This window comes from Salvia splendens, chromosome 17, assembly GCF_004379255.2.
Source record: "Salvia splendens isolate huo1 chromosome 17, SspV2, whole genome shotgun sequence".
Classification (NCBI taxonomy): domain Eukaryota; kingdom Viridiplantae; phylum Streptophyta; class Magnoliopsida; order Lamiales; family Lamiaceae; genus Salvia; species Salvia splendens.
In genome coordinates, this window is record NC_056048.1 from 25,402,713 (window position 1) to 25,417,769 (window position 15,057).

At 34.6% G+C, this 15,057-nt stretch overlaps 2 protein-coding genes across 2 annotated transcripts; one reads left to right on the forward strand and one right to left on the reverse strand.

The window, feature by feature from the left end:
* Window positions 1–1,431: 1,431 nt before the first annotated feature.
* On the reverse strand, window positions 1,432–1,889 carry LOC121774004 (uncharacterized protein At4g14450, chloroplastic-like). Its single transcript, XM_042170924.1, has one exon. The coding sequence runs from the start codon at window positions 1,792–1,794 to the stop codon at window positions 1,462–1,464; it is 333 nt and encodes a 110-aa protein (XP_042026858.1). The 5' UTR covers window positions 1,795–1,889; the 3' UTR covers window positions 1,432–1,461.
* Window positions 1,890–11,654: 9,765 nt separating this feature from the next.
* Window positions 11,655–15,038, forward strand: LOC121774898. The gene is made up of 7 exons (XM_042171798.1): window positions 11,655–12,308; window positions 12,894–12,948; window positions 13,215–13,289; window positions 13,552–13,643; window positions 14,093–14,174; window positions 14,523–14,606; window positions 14,743–15,038. Exons 1-7 carry the CDS (start codon window positions 12,004–12,006, stop codon window positions 14,863–14,865), a joined length of 816 nt encoding a protein of 271 aa, XP_042027732.1. The 5' UTR covers window positions 11,655–12,003; the 3' UTR covers window positions 14,866–15,038.
* Window positions 15,039–15,057: the final 19 nt, after the last annotated feature.

Here is a 15,057-nt window from a genome sequence, read left to right on the forward strand (position 1 = left end):
TGTAATTCGATAGACATATATTTAAAATCACGATGGATATATACTTGGTGCCTGGTGGAAGGAACCTCAAAATTAAGAAATAAAATTAAATGGCGTTACGCCTATGTATGTACGCCTGAAATAGTGATGCATATCCATTTCAAATATTGTTGGTTTGATACGAGCCCATTACCTCAAAATACAACAAGCCCAATAGAAGATGAAGTCATTGTCATAATAAAGCCCAACGTCGCCCAAAGCGAAATGTCGGATCGTCCCGACATCTACGGGATTATGTTTGATCTCATAAGTGAGTCGAGCATGTTAGATTTTTTTTGTCGAATTTTCTTTGTTGGATTTTTCTCAACTCCTACATAAAAGAGTGAAACCGAATAGGTTTAGAGTCTATGTAATAGTCTTGTTATTAGGGTTTAATTAAGAAATGTAAATTATTTTATACCTCAACCCTAATCTTTTCCTTCCCATCGTTTTTCTTTCTACCTCTCTAGTGACCTACAACCTCAACATCTTGTCAATCAATCCGACCATCGATCCTCGGGAAAACTTTATTAAATTTGGCATTTGGAGCTCCATCAACCCTTTAGTGTGTCTCAATTTTTTGAGCTTGAGGTTTTACTTTCGTTCTTCGTCTGTCTTTCATTGTCAGTTATGATCGTCACTTGACCTCTGCTTTTCGACAACAACTGCCTTCTTTCTTGTGCTCAACTTCATGAGTTATGTTTCTTAAATCTACCCTCACGTTTAGTGCGTACATGTATCACATTTAATTATTCCAATGCTCAAATACATGTTATAACAAAGAGTGCGTTTGTTTCCTTCTTCTCGAAAAAGCAAATAAACAAGGTTGATTCAAACCTTAAAAATGCAACACAATGAAATGGGCTTAAGTTATGTTATTAATTCTATTGAAAAGCCCCAATCATAATTCTTCAATAAAACTTTATTGCCGTCATATAATTTGTTTGACATAATTAAATACTCCCTCCGTTCCGCACTACTTGCACTTATTTCCTTTCTGGGCGTCCCAAATTATTTGCACTCTTTCTATTTTTAGTAACAATTTATACCTACAGCCGTAATTGTTGACTTTGTCTATCACTCATTCCTTAATCTCCGTGCCCAAAAGGAAATGTGCGAGTAGTGCGGGACGGAGGGAGTATCATACTACCAAGTAAAATTTGTCAAACAATACTCCATTTTAAATCTATGAAGATTCAAATTCAAAACCTATTGACCCTCTCTCGAAGCTTTGAGTCTTTTCTCGTGCCTTCGTGACATAGATCGCATCTCAATGCTTTCACTTGCATTTTCAGATCCCATATTTATCTCAATTATAAATGTTGTTCGATTCCTAAATTATATATTTACCGTAATTTCATATGAATAATTAACACAATTAATTGTAAAAAAAACAAAAAATAAATCAGGTAATTAAAAAAATTAAATAGATGTATATAGAAATTATCCTAATCTTTCAGAAACTCCAATCTGTACAAAAGGCATAAACGGCGCCGGCTCATAGCCGAACGGCGCAGCTGGATGCTGCCACTTCTTCATAACCACCACCGGCTTCTCAGCCACCGCCGTGGCGGACGTCTCAGTACCACTAGTAGAACAAGATCTAACCTCCAACGCCGCATCATCGGAGGTCGGCGATTGAATCAATGGCGACAGAAGCGGTATCGCCGCCTTCCACTCCGGCGCAGGACCGATCTGCAACGACGCCGGCGCTCTCCTCTGCAACCTGTTCGATTGTCGCCGCGCCGATGATTTCCTATTGCCTGAATCCGCCATAATACCAGCTGAATTAATTAAAATTTTCGAAGAATGGAAGCAATTTTAGAAATCGATTCTCTTTTTGCTGAAGCTCTTTTTTGGGAGTGAGTGAAGAATTGGTGATGGAGAATTGGAATTGGGGGGGTGAGGGTTATATATAGGCGGCACGTGGCTCGCACGCTTCATGATTTTTGGTCAAAGGTTGTTAATGTTCCTTTGACTAGAATAGCCAATGAGCCGTTGCTGAACTGGCTAGGAATATTTACTTTTGGTAATTAGTGGAATTACTTTTCTTTTTTTAGAAGTACAGTATAATTTAATTATTAATGAAGATTGTTGCAATTATTTTGAAATTTGATTAGTTAGGAGTGGTAATTAATTTTCAGAAATTTGATTTGAGTGTTCAATTAGGCATTGCTTAAAAACTGGACCATAAAGCTAATCGGTGAAGGTTCAAATGATTTTATCGATGGTTGAGTCAAAAATTAGTAAATACTATAAACAAAAAAAGACAATTATAGTACTATAACACAAGTCTTGAATTTCAATAACCTTAAATTCCAATAAATCTACTAAGTACAAATAAGCTCAAATTAATTAAAAATATTTTATCGTAATCTTATACATTAGTAGTACAAATATTGAATGTTATATACCCAAATCATATTAGTTCTCATTTCTTGAATGTTAATGTTTCTCAAATAATTGTTAGAAGTTAGAATTACATTGCAAAAAAATTATAATTAAAAAATGATTCAACTGTTGATTGATTCAAGTCCAGCCATCCAATTTTTAGATGTTTAACCAAATTGGACAATGCTTCTTCAATACCGATCAAACCAGCCATCCAATTTTCAGATGCTTAACCAAACTGGACAATGCATCAATCCCGATCAAACCAGCCAATATCATCTAATTTTTAAAACCTTGAATATTACTCTTCAAAAAATTATTACAACACTATTTAACATCAAAACATTGATTAAACAACTTAAAATATACATATGATAATTCATTTATAATATTATTAATGTGTAGTATTTAGATCTAGATCTTAAATATACAACTTTTTTTTATCTCAAAGAATATAATTAACCTTTTTAGCCTGTCCTTGTTGTTACATTAACACTCCTCTCCTCAATATTAAATGAAATCATTAATCCTTCAAATGATTCGATTTTACAAAATGAAAAAGGTTCACGTGCGTGTCATTAAATGAAAGAAAAAGGATAATAATAATAGGATGAAAGCGCCACGCCAACCAATTGGACCAAAGCTTCAACTACTTTCCAACAGAATGGATAAAGTTTCTTTGACCACCCCTTTAATTGGTCCAAAGTTTAATTTACTATTTAACCTTTGCACATGTAATCTCAATGGCAAATTGCAAAAATATCATAAATTTTGGTCAATTTTTTAGTTAATTTCATATTTTAAAATTAATTATATCATAATTTTAATATATTTTTAATTGCACTCATTTACAATTATAAAGTTTGGTCAAATTTCAGTAAATCTCATAATTTTTAAATCGGAATATATATGTATTAAATTGTGAAATTTTAATTTTCTCAGTTGTCTCATTAATGCACAAAATGTCGTCTTTTGATGATGTTCGAAACGGCGTGTGTCACTAAAATAAATACTTTTTCTTTTATTTTCCTTTATATTCTTTTTTTTCTCATTGTATTGATAAATGTCGTTTTTAACATTACCAAAAGACGTCGATTTGTACCAGAATTGGATAAATGAGAAAATTGAAATTTGGTTATTTAAGTTTAAAAGGTTATAGAACTGACTAAAATTTGACCAACCTTCATTATTCAAAAGACTTTTATTAATTTTTTTAATTGTCATTTGAATTAGATTTGGGAAAATTGTGTATGAGGTGAAAATCGAAATTCATGACATTTATGCAGACTTATAGTACTATCTTACTCATGAAACTCATGAAGTTTGAAAAACATGGAATATAAGATTAGGCTAATGTATTTTGGCTTCCAGATCATAAATAATTTTCTTCCATTCTAAAACAATGGGGTAGATGGAGAATTTTTTTTAAAGTTATGTAATCAACTTTTTTTAAAATTGTGAGATTTTATGACCAAATTTAGTGGTTTCATTATTTTAAATTATTACTAAATTTATCTTGTTTATTAGATGCGTCAAGCTACTTCTTATATTATTTGTTATTCGGTTCCATTATTTTAAAATATTACCAAATTTATCTTGTTTATTAGATGCGTCAAGCTACTTCTCATATAATTTCTTATAAACAATTTATAAGATGTATCGCTATTCGGATTCATTATTTTAAAATATTACCAAATTTATCTTCTTTATTAGATGCGTCAAGCTACAATGAATTGATAATAAAGGATTGAAATGTGACGTATAGTGAAGGATATGAGGATATAATCAATTAAATGAAAGAATACTAAGTCTTGAAATTTCTTTTTTCTTGTATATTAAAGAAGATCGATAATAGCTCTTCATTTATTCTAATAATAATTCGAACCTTCAACTTATTGGATTAAAAAAAAATCTTATCAACGAAGTTGCATTCCATAGTCATAAAGTCTTGAATTTGTTTACTGAGATTAGAGGTGAAATGACTAGTTAGTAACAGCGTTACTATATAAAAAAATTATATTGACACGTTATGACATGGGAGCAGACGTTAGTTTCGACGGTAAAAATAATAGGAATTGTCTAGAAATAATATTCTCTCTGTCCAACTACTAGTGATTTGTTAGTTACACATTTTCACATTTATCTTTCAACTCTTCTAAATATTTTTGGTTGAAAGTTTCAAGTCATTATAAGTAGGACCGAGGCAGTAAATGAAATCGAACGTCAAATATTTACTAACGTGGCAATTTTGGGACCTTTATAAACAAAGGTGGGAATTTAATGCATGTTAGGTCGATATTTGTTACATATATGATCACCACCATTGTCAAGTTGTGGCTATTGCACATGCACCCATAACGAGTAAAAAAAAATTGATATAAGACTGTTTAATTAAGGAAATTGGGTTAGTGTAGTGTAACTATCTGATTAATACTCCATTCATATTTATGGCAATTTAATTTCCTCAATCGAAAAGGACGTACTTATGAAATTGTTCAAATAGCACTCAAATAATTTTCAGATTAACATATAAACAGACGGTAAAATACAATATTGGTTTAGTCCTATTAATCACATTTTTAGCCCATTAATGACTTTTGATGCTGAAAGTATAACTGAATAGACAGGAAAATTTAGATATTTCAGGTTATCAAAATAATATTTCATCTTTTCCAAGTTAGTTGATGTGTTTCATTTACACACATTATTTAAGAAATTGATGGCTAAAAGTTATACTTCTTCCGTCTCGCACTACTCGCACCTTTCCTTTTGGGCACGGAGATTAAGGAATGAGTGATAGACAAAGTCAACAATTACGGCTGTAGGTATAAATTGTTACTAAAAATGGAAAGAGTACAAATAACTTGGGACGCCCAGAAAGGAAATAAGTGCAAGTAGTGCGGGACGGAGGGAGTACTAAGGAGAGGATTAAGTAATGAGAGAGAAATAGAGAGTAAAGTAGGAGAGGAAACAATTTTTTTTTGTAAAAAGACGACTCAACTATCTTGGAACGGAAGAAAAATCATTTTATATAGTACTATATTTTTAAAATTTTATTTTTCTTGTTTTTCAAAAGATCAATTAAAACAATGTTGTTTAAATCACATAAATTATATGGTTTTTTACATTATTAAACCTATAGCATATTTTATTGAATACCAGTATCTAACCTATAGCATATTTTATTGAACACCAGTATCATAAGATACTCCAAATCATACAAAAAATAATTGTACTTCCCAACGCAACATTAATAGATCAACATCAAGAAAACCAGCATTTTTGTTATTAGTAATCAATTTATAAAACTTTTAATTAATTTACAATTTTGGATTACAATATTGATATATAGGAGTATTAGGATTTTGGGTAGAAAGGAATTTTTTGCTTGGGAGTAAGAGTTGTGGTTGAGATACTAGGATTGGGCTTTTTATCAATCAAGTTTGTTAATTGTTTCTGATTTTTATGTTTGCAATACTCATCCTGGAAAGAGAGAGCAACGAACACCATGACTGAAAGATAGCATGAAAAAATATTGTCGCATTATGAGCACAACTATGATCAGTTCATTTTGCAGGAAAGACTAAACTCTAAGTGGAGACTATAAAAGCATCCACAATAGAACGGACTACAGGCGGACTAGCACTAGGACTAAGCTAAAAACACCTCCTGTCACCAGTGACGGATCCAGACATTTCATATTGGGGGTACGATAAATAATTATATTGACTTAAAAATGTAAAATCCAATCGATCTTTTTTCTTTTATTATCTCAAATTTTCTATTAAGTCATTTCATTAAATAAAAAAAATTATTTTTAGTGTTATTACTGGAAAATTTTCACCATTAAATTGGGGAGTCTTAGATATTTATATAATCAAGAATTTATTTTAGTTTATAGAAAGTTCAAAATATTTAAAATAAAAATAAAATGCATTATATTTTCTATATAATCTAAAAATATGAGCATAATAGAAATTATGAATAATAAGGATTATATTTAACCATACATTCTTTATTATGTACTTTACGAAGTAAATGAGCAAACAATTAATAAATAATTGTATTTAATCAAACAATATTAGAAACTATATGTATAAATAGACAGAAATGAGAAATAGCCAAAAAAGTCTTAGATATTTATATAATCAAGAATTTATTTTAGTTTATAGAAAGTTCAAAATATTTAAACTAAAAATAAAATGCATTATATTTTCTATATAATCTAAAAATATGAGCATAATAGAAATTATGAATACTAAAGATTATATTCAACCATACATGCTTTATTATGAACTTTACGAAGTAAATGAGCAAACAATTAATAAATAATTGTATTTAGTCAAACATTATTAGAAACTATAAGTATAAATAGACAGAAATGAGAAATAGCCAAAAATCGCACCATGGAGGACTTGATCCGGAGTTAATGTTGTAGAAAGATGATGCTATTACCACTAGGCTACTTCCATAATTTGCGGGTACAATGGTACTCCCTTGTTCTTAATTGAATCCGCCAGTGCATGTCACGTCATTAGGACTAGCCACTGCATTGCCACATCACTAGGACATCTCACTGTACAATAGTAGACTAACACTAGAACTAGCACTAGGACATCCCAACAAACAAAATCACAAATTCACAAATTCACACATACGGAATTAAATCTCGATACGAATACAGGGAAAATGCAACCATTTTACATAAAAAATAAAAAATAAAAAAATCACTAGTCCGTGCGCTAGTCCGTCGGGAGGCAGACTAGCGCCATATCCGACGGACGAGACATGTGTTAGAGTTTGTATACTAGAAATCACCTTTCGAGTGATTGAACACTGTAAAAACTCTTATTTTATTTTCCAAGGAATAAAACAGATTATTTTTGTCATAATGTTGTTATGTTTTACATTTAATGGATGTTTATTGCATGTTTAAATGTATAAGTAACTTAACAAAGTCTAAGTCTTTGTTTTAGTAGACCGGTTGTAGGCGTCGTCCACTTTAAGATAACACCGTCAATTCTGAACAAAGAAAAAATAAGAATTTCACAACCCAGATAGGCTTAGACTACCTATCGTGAAAGGTTGCAATGTCAGTCCGCGTGTTTCTAAGCCTTACTGAAATAAGATGACATTGGTGTGGTAGAGCACTGAATTGGATCTAACAGCAAGACAAGTCTTTATGCTATCTACTGAAAGACGAGGTCTTGATAATTATTTATTTCTTAATCAATGTACGTTAGCATTGAACACACGGTATTGATTATGCACTACTTTGACTTACCAAATGGTGCGGATTTTTCGCAACCCAATAGTCCCGGTATATTGGGTAGTGGTGATTTATATCTAGCGGTGCTAGGATTGCTATTATGTTGAATCGTGCGCGAAGTGAGTCTCGTTTGATAACGTCCTCAAGAGGATCTCGAAATAAGGCTTTATTATTCGGAACCTAGCTAGTTGGAGTTTGATTACTCTATGAATAATAAATAAGTGTTTCTTGTTGAGTACACTCTTGGAATTAATAAGATGTTAATTAATTAAGTCTATAGCAGACACTAATTAATTAATAGATATTTCTATCTTAAGCGCGAGAAATAAATGACAAACAATGGATACCCGGATTACTTATAATTTCGGATTTGGATGGGGAGTTCAATATTACTTCTGTAGTGGATGCTCGTAATATTCCAATTAAAGTTTATATTAAATTGTGTGTTCAATTTAATTAAGAAAAAGCTAATTGGGGGAGCCTATATCCAAAACCTTCCAAAGATCCCTGTTTGGGCCCAATATGTGACTTAATATAAATAGGAGAATAAATGAGACAGAAAACACACTTAATTTTCTTCATAAAATTTCGTCCCCCTCTCATTCTCTGAAGAGGACGAAAATTTCCTCTCAGCTTTCCTCCGTGAGATCAGTTTCTGTCTTCTTTATTTAAGTCCTAGTATTCTGGTGAGATCAGCCTACCCTGATATCAGTTTACAGTCCGGGAACCAGTCAGAAGATCCGTGGTTTAGTACTCAAGATCTTCACGTGGAGAATGCGCTAGCTATCTTCGATTCTTTGGAGAATCATCAAGGTAAAATGGATAATCCGTAGAAAAGCATGTTTTAGGTTTCAATTATTCTTAAAGCATGATGTATTTGAGTTATGAGCATGATACATGTGATAATTGCGCAAATAGAATTTGTCTAAATAATCTGCTAAATAGATCGCTTTCATTATCTGATTTATTCGTAAGCACGCTCCGCTGCCAACCCATTCAACATGTATTTTGGCCAAGAGCCACAGACAATCTTTTAAACCTTTAGATACTCGTATGAAATTTATGTTTGATCTAGTACATGCTGATGTTTGAGGTCCTGCACCTGTTATTGGGGGGAATGGTTACAAATATTTTGTTACCTTTATTGATGATTGCACTAGGATGACTTGGATTTATTTTTTGAAACACAAATCTGAAGTCACCAATAAATTTATCCTTTTCTTCCATGTGATTCGAACTCAGTTCCAAACCACCATAAAAATCCTTCAGTCTGATAATGAGAGGGAATTTGTCAACAACACCATGTCTGAATTTTTTAGAGAAAAAGGTCTTGTTCACCAAACCTCGTGTGCTTATACACCCGAACAGAATGGGGTGGCTGAAAGAAAAGGCATAACCATATTAGAGGTTACTCGTGTCCTTATGATTGAATCTAAAGTCCTAACTTTCTTTTGGCCTGAAGCTATAGCTGCCTCTGTCTACCTTATCAACAGATTGCCCACAAAAATCCTGAACAAGAAAACTTCCCTCGATATTCTCTCCACGCAATCCATAATACCCTAATCTCTTAGCATGACACCAAAAGTTTTTTGGTGTACAATCAATGTCCACATTCCTAAACACGAGACAACCAAATTCTCACCTTGTGCAACCAAATGTATTTTTTGTCGGGCATGGGATAAATCAGAAAGGGTACAGATGCTTTGATCCGTCCACTAAGAAAATTGTCACCACCATAAATTGCCATTTCTTAGAAACCGAATTCTTTTATCCTCACCACCTTAGCAGTCAGGGGGAGCAAAATCCTAAAAATAATTACAGGGACGGTCTAAGTTGGTTTGTGCTACCTCCAAGTCCTTTGATTGAGGATCAAACAGAGTCAGTTGTCACTGCCGCCGAGCAAGCCTCTCCACAAGAGTCTCCTCAACCATTGCCTCCCGATCTTTCTCCACCAATATCCGAGGTAAACCCTGAATCTGAAACTGAGGAGATTACTACAGTTGTTACTAACAGTGTAGAGAGTGAGGATAACACTGTGGATAGTGACACTGTGAGATACATTCTTCCATCTAGAAGCACTCGAGGCATTCCCCCGAAGAGATATTCTCCTTAGAAGATTGTGCAAAGAGAAAATATGGAGTGACAAACTTTGTGCAGGGAAATCTGACCAAGATGGCACGAGCCTTTGAAGCGGCACTGTATGAGGAAGAGGAAATTCCACAAATCGCAGAAGAGGCAATGAAACATAAACATTGGAGAGAGGCTATGTTCACTGAAATGAAAGCATTAATGAAGAATAATACATGGGTGGAGGGAAAGCTGCCAGAAGGAGTCAAAGTCGTTGGATGTAGATGGGTGTTTACAATCAAACGAAGACCAGATGGTTCGATTGAAAGATACAGGGCACGACTCGTGGCAAAAGGGTATACTCAGACGTATGAAGTTAACTATGCAGAGACCTTTTCGCCAGTAGCTAAGATCAATACAGTGAGAGTTCTCTTCTCCATTGCGAAAAAAAATATTGGCCCCTCCACCAGTTTATGTGACAAACGCGTTTCTGCACGGTGAGCTGCCAAAGCCAGTATTCATGGTCCCCCCTAGGTTCACTAAGGAGTTCCAGCCCGGGGAAGTATGTCAACTCAAGAAGACATTGTATGGATTGAAGCAGTCTCCGAGGGCCTGGTTTGGTAGATTCACTGAAGTAATGAAGAAGTATGACTACAAACAGAGTAACTCGGACCATACATTGTTCATCAAGAAGAAGAATGGGAAGATCACATGTCTTATCATCTATGTTGACGACATGATCATCACAGGGGATGATGAAGAAGAGATCGGTGAACTAAGGAAGAATTTGTTCAAGAAGTTTGAAATGAAGGACCTTGGACTCCTCAAATATTTCTTGGGGATTGAAGTTCTGGGATCAGATCGGGAAATCTTCATCAACCAAAGAAAGTATATTCTTGATCTTCTAGCTGAAGTTGGGATGATAGATCGCAAGTCAACAGACACTCCAATGATACAGAATTATGGACTACAGATACTAGAAAGAGCAAGACTCGCCGACAGAGGGAGATATCAGAGACTAGTAGGGAAGCTTATCTATCTCTCTCATACTAGGCCAGATATAGCATATGATGTAGGTGTAGTAAGTCAGTTTATGCACTCACCACAGAAAGACCATTGGGAAGCTGCACTGAGGATCGTTCGGTACTTAAATGGAACTGCCGAACATGGAGTATTGTTCGAGAAACATGGGCATTTGGAGATTAATGGTTTCACTGATGCAGATTGGGTAGGAAACCCAAATGATAGAAAATCCACTGCCGGGTACTTTACTTTTGTTGGAGGCAATCTTGTCACTTGGAGAAGCAAGAAACAGATGGTGGTTGTACTCTCAAGTGCTGAAGCAGAATTCCGAGGAATCAGGAGTGGTCTCACTGAGATACTATGGCTAAGAAGGCTCATGATAGAACTTGATCTTGACGTACCCAAGCCGTGCAAGCTATTTTGTGACAATAAGGCTGCCATCAACATCTCCGAGAACCCAGTCCAGCATGACAGAACTAAGCATGTGGAGGTAGATAGGCACTTTATCAAGGAGAAAATTGAAGCTAAGATTGTTGAGTTGTCGTTTGTTAAGTCAGAAGATCAGCTGACAGATATTCTGACTAAAGCAGTGAACTCGATATCGTTCAGAGAAGTATTGGGTAAGTTAAGTATTGGGAATCATGTTACTTAACTTGAGGGGAATGTTGAAAAGAATCATAGCATTGATGTGATTTATTCTAATTATCATTCTCCGTAAATAGAATAGGATCTCCTTAATTGTGTTACCATACGAGGCTGTAGTCAATATTCAAGCAATAATATTACAACAATTAGATCCCCCAATTCGTTTCTTCAATATATAAAGAAGATCATCCACGAATGATAAAAAAAATTACCTCATTCACAGTGGCCACCAAAATCCTTCTAACTAATTATAATTCAAGGTTTGAAACTCTGATTAAATTGAATTAAGCTCCGAATTTTTGACTAATTCATGGTTTCAGAAGATATTGGTGGCGCAGATTCGTCGTTTAGCAGGAGATATTTAGAGATGGTGGAGACCCCAGATCAGAATATGTGGCACCAGATTTACGTGATCAAATTCACAATTGTTGGAATACAAGCAACGCAAATGCAAAGGATATTCCTTTTCCTATTCAATCTTCCTACTATTATCTCCGATCCCGCTTTCGAAAAATCCACCTATTACTGCAGCCTAGGTGCGTGATCGTGTTTGAATCTGCTATACTGGACGCGAATTGAGCGGTGGATTGATGGCGCGATTTATCGCCGGCGATCGTCTGAAACCCTTCGTTGCGGGAAACGGGTTGTCGGTGGGGTTCGACGCATTTCACCGCCGCTGTAGAGTTAAGTATTTCGGCAGCGGAGGTTTCAGCTGCTCGATTTCGGGAGATCACAGGCGCAAGCTCTGCGTTTCTACGGCGCACGCCTCCAGATCGTCGCCGCCGGCGAAGAGTGATGGTGGTGGAGTGTTTGATGAAGTGTTGGAGGATGATGCAGAGTTTGAGATTGATGAGCTGTCTGGATTTAGAGGCTTAGTATTGGACATTTCTTACAGGTATGCCCTCAATTTTCAAAATCAACACACTGATTACGCATTGTGAATCGCTGAATTTTGAGCTGTTGATTTGTATTAAGTGGCTTTATTCTGGTTAATTATTTGCTTTAGTTTTGAAGCCTGTGAAATTAGGGGTAAAATGCCTATTCCAAAGAAGCCTCTCAGGTGTTTGTTGGAATGTTCTTGATCAATAAGCAGGCTTGAATGGTTTTACACTGCAAAAGGTCTCAAGTTGCTTGAATTGATAAGGGGTTCTCTGACATTAAATCACATTATTATGAAAACTTTGGCATGGATCTGCAACAATCTGAGTAGAGAACTATTTCAGGATCTCACTGGCTTTTAGCTTTTGTGACCTCATTAAAATACCACTCTGATATTTCATCCTGTTAAAGCTAAGTTAATCATATCTAATTCACGAAGTCATTTATTTACAAGTACTAGTACTCATTATCTATCTTTCTGTTTCTATTGCAGTTTTTTCCTTGTCATGTTTGCTGAAAATTAGTTTAGGCCTGGGTTAAATTGACAAGCATTATGAAATTACTTTGAAAACTATTTGAATGATTATTTTGGTCATGCCAGGCCTGTTAATGTCGTCTGCTGGAAACGTGCCATATGTTTGGAGTTCATGGATAAGGTCGGACCTCTTCCTGGTTTCTTACAGTGGCTAGTTTCCATTACTTCAAGAACATATTTAAACTCTTCAAATATTTTGTTGGACCCATTATCAAAAGAAAATACTGCTATAAAAATTTAGGTTGTAAGGAATTTAGCTATGAAACTTTGACTTTAACTGTAGTGCGAAATTTGGTTTTGATTTGTAGTTCATTGCATTAGTAAATTGATTTTTTTTATCACTGAATTGTAACCATTTGATTTCATTCTTTTCCTCTTAAATTGCAGGCTGATGTTTTAGAATATTATGACCAAACTATAAACTCTCCTAGTGGTTCCTTCTATATTCCTGCTGTGTTGAGGGTATGAGCCACTGATTAAGTGCCGTAATAACGCTTTTTCATATTGCTTTTCCAATTCTATCTATCATATAAGAATAATTACCTCTCATTTGAAAGAGCTAAGTTACCCAAAAATTCCCCCCTCCCTCTTCCATATACAATTACGGATGGGGGGTGGGGGATATCGTTGGTGATTTAACTATTTCAGGTGGCAGCACATTTTCCTTTTGCAATGTTTAGTTCTCTTTTTAACTTTTTTTGATAATTGTGCATTACTCTCTCAGGTTCCACATTTACTGCAAATAGTCAAAAGAAGAAAGGTGAAAAGAGGCCTAAGTCGAAAAAATATTTTTCAACGTGATAACTACACTTGTCAGTGAGTTCTAAACACATTTCTCATTTTTTTCTCTTATGCTTTGGTTTTTGTAATCCATTTGTTTCAAATCACATTGTTGCAGAAAATCTCCGCATTAAGTTTTTTTTTTCTAAAAAAATAAATCATGGTCTTTCTCAAGTTCATTTTAGTAGTTGCAGTAGCTAAGATCTTATTTACTAACATTTTAAGAGAAAATACACTATGAATTCCCTCTTCAAACTGCCTCTTCAATTGGAAAAATATTTACTCCTATGTAGGTTGAAGTTGGACTAGATACTAATCACTAAACATCTATTACAGACTCACCTAACATAAATCTTCTCTGTAATCTTTTGATTGTATGCTCTAATTCATTTTATAACTGAATGATGCTTGTGGCCAACTTCTCTTGTTAACATTTAGCACTAAGTGAGTCCCGTAACTTGACTCGTTATCTCCCCACTTGACAGATATTGTTCTTCTACTGAGAACCTGACCATTGATCATGTTTTCCCTATTGCAAGAGGGGGGAAGTGGACATGGGAAAATCTGGTAAGATAACATTTAAAGGATGAGAATTCGTTATCTCATTCCAGCCTAATGGTTACTTCACCTATAATAATGAGAATTATTCAAAAATTTGTAAATGTTCTCAAGTAATATTATAGGCCCCCAGGGATAATAGGCCTTCTTCCCAAAAATATTACAGCATCAGAATCAAAGTTTGTGCATGGCTCAATTATAAATTTAATTAGTATGCTAGAATTAAACATTATTACTAAGTAGAGATTATCAAAAACAGCAGCCTGACAGATATTTCTCTCTTTTTCCGTAGTGAAAAAAGTTACAGGTTTTAGCCATAGTTTTTTTGTACCATAAGTTCACTTATGTTCGAAACAGGTAGCTGCGTGTGCGAGATGTAACTCGAGGAAAGGTCAGAAAACATTGGAGGAATCTAGTATGAAATTGCTGAAGGTCCCTAAGGTACTCTTATGTGTCTAATAACTGAACGGCCAGAAAGAGCAGAGATGAAAGTGTAATTAATTTAGGCATCTTGGAACTGAAATTTCCAGAAAGCTCTAGTTAACCTCCCTGTCTCTCTCTCTCTCAATATTGGCAGGCCCCCAAGGATTATGAGCTACTGGCCATACCCCTAACACACTATGCAATAAAGATGATGAAACGAAAGGGGTTGCCGGAGGAGTGGAAGCAGTACCTCTCGAAGCCGTATGCAGCCCCATGATACTGAGAAAGATGAGATGATGAAACATTGCCTAAAATCTGTTAATGAATGTAAATGCCAACTAGTTGTGCCCTTAATCTGTAGCGTGTATATATAATTAAGGTAAATATTAATCAAACAAGCCTCATAACTTATAAATGTTTCAGGAATAAATGGGGATAATTATACTTAAATTTATAGTCATACTTTTGT

What these genes read in the sequence shown, in the direction of transcription:
- LOC121774004 (XM_042170924.1), bottom strand. Translation starts at nt 1,794, where the DNA reads ATGGCGGATTCAGGCAATAGGAAATCATCGGCGCGGCGACAATCGAAC.
- LOC121774898 (XM_042171798.1), top strand. Translation starts at nt 12,004, where the DNA reads ATGGCGCGATTTATCGCCGGCGATCGTCTGAAACCCTTCGTTGCGGGA. An exon ending in ATATTCCTGCTGTGTTGAGG is followed by an intron (nt 13,290 to 13,551) that starts GTATGAGCCACT and finishes TTACTCTCTCAG; the next exon opens with GTTCCACATTTACTGCAAAT. An exon ending in AGTGGACATGGGAAAATCTG is followed by an intron (nt 14,175 to 14,522) that starts GTAAGATAACAT and finishes TGTTCGAAACAG; the next exon opens with GTAGCTGCGTGTGCGAGATG.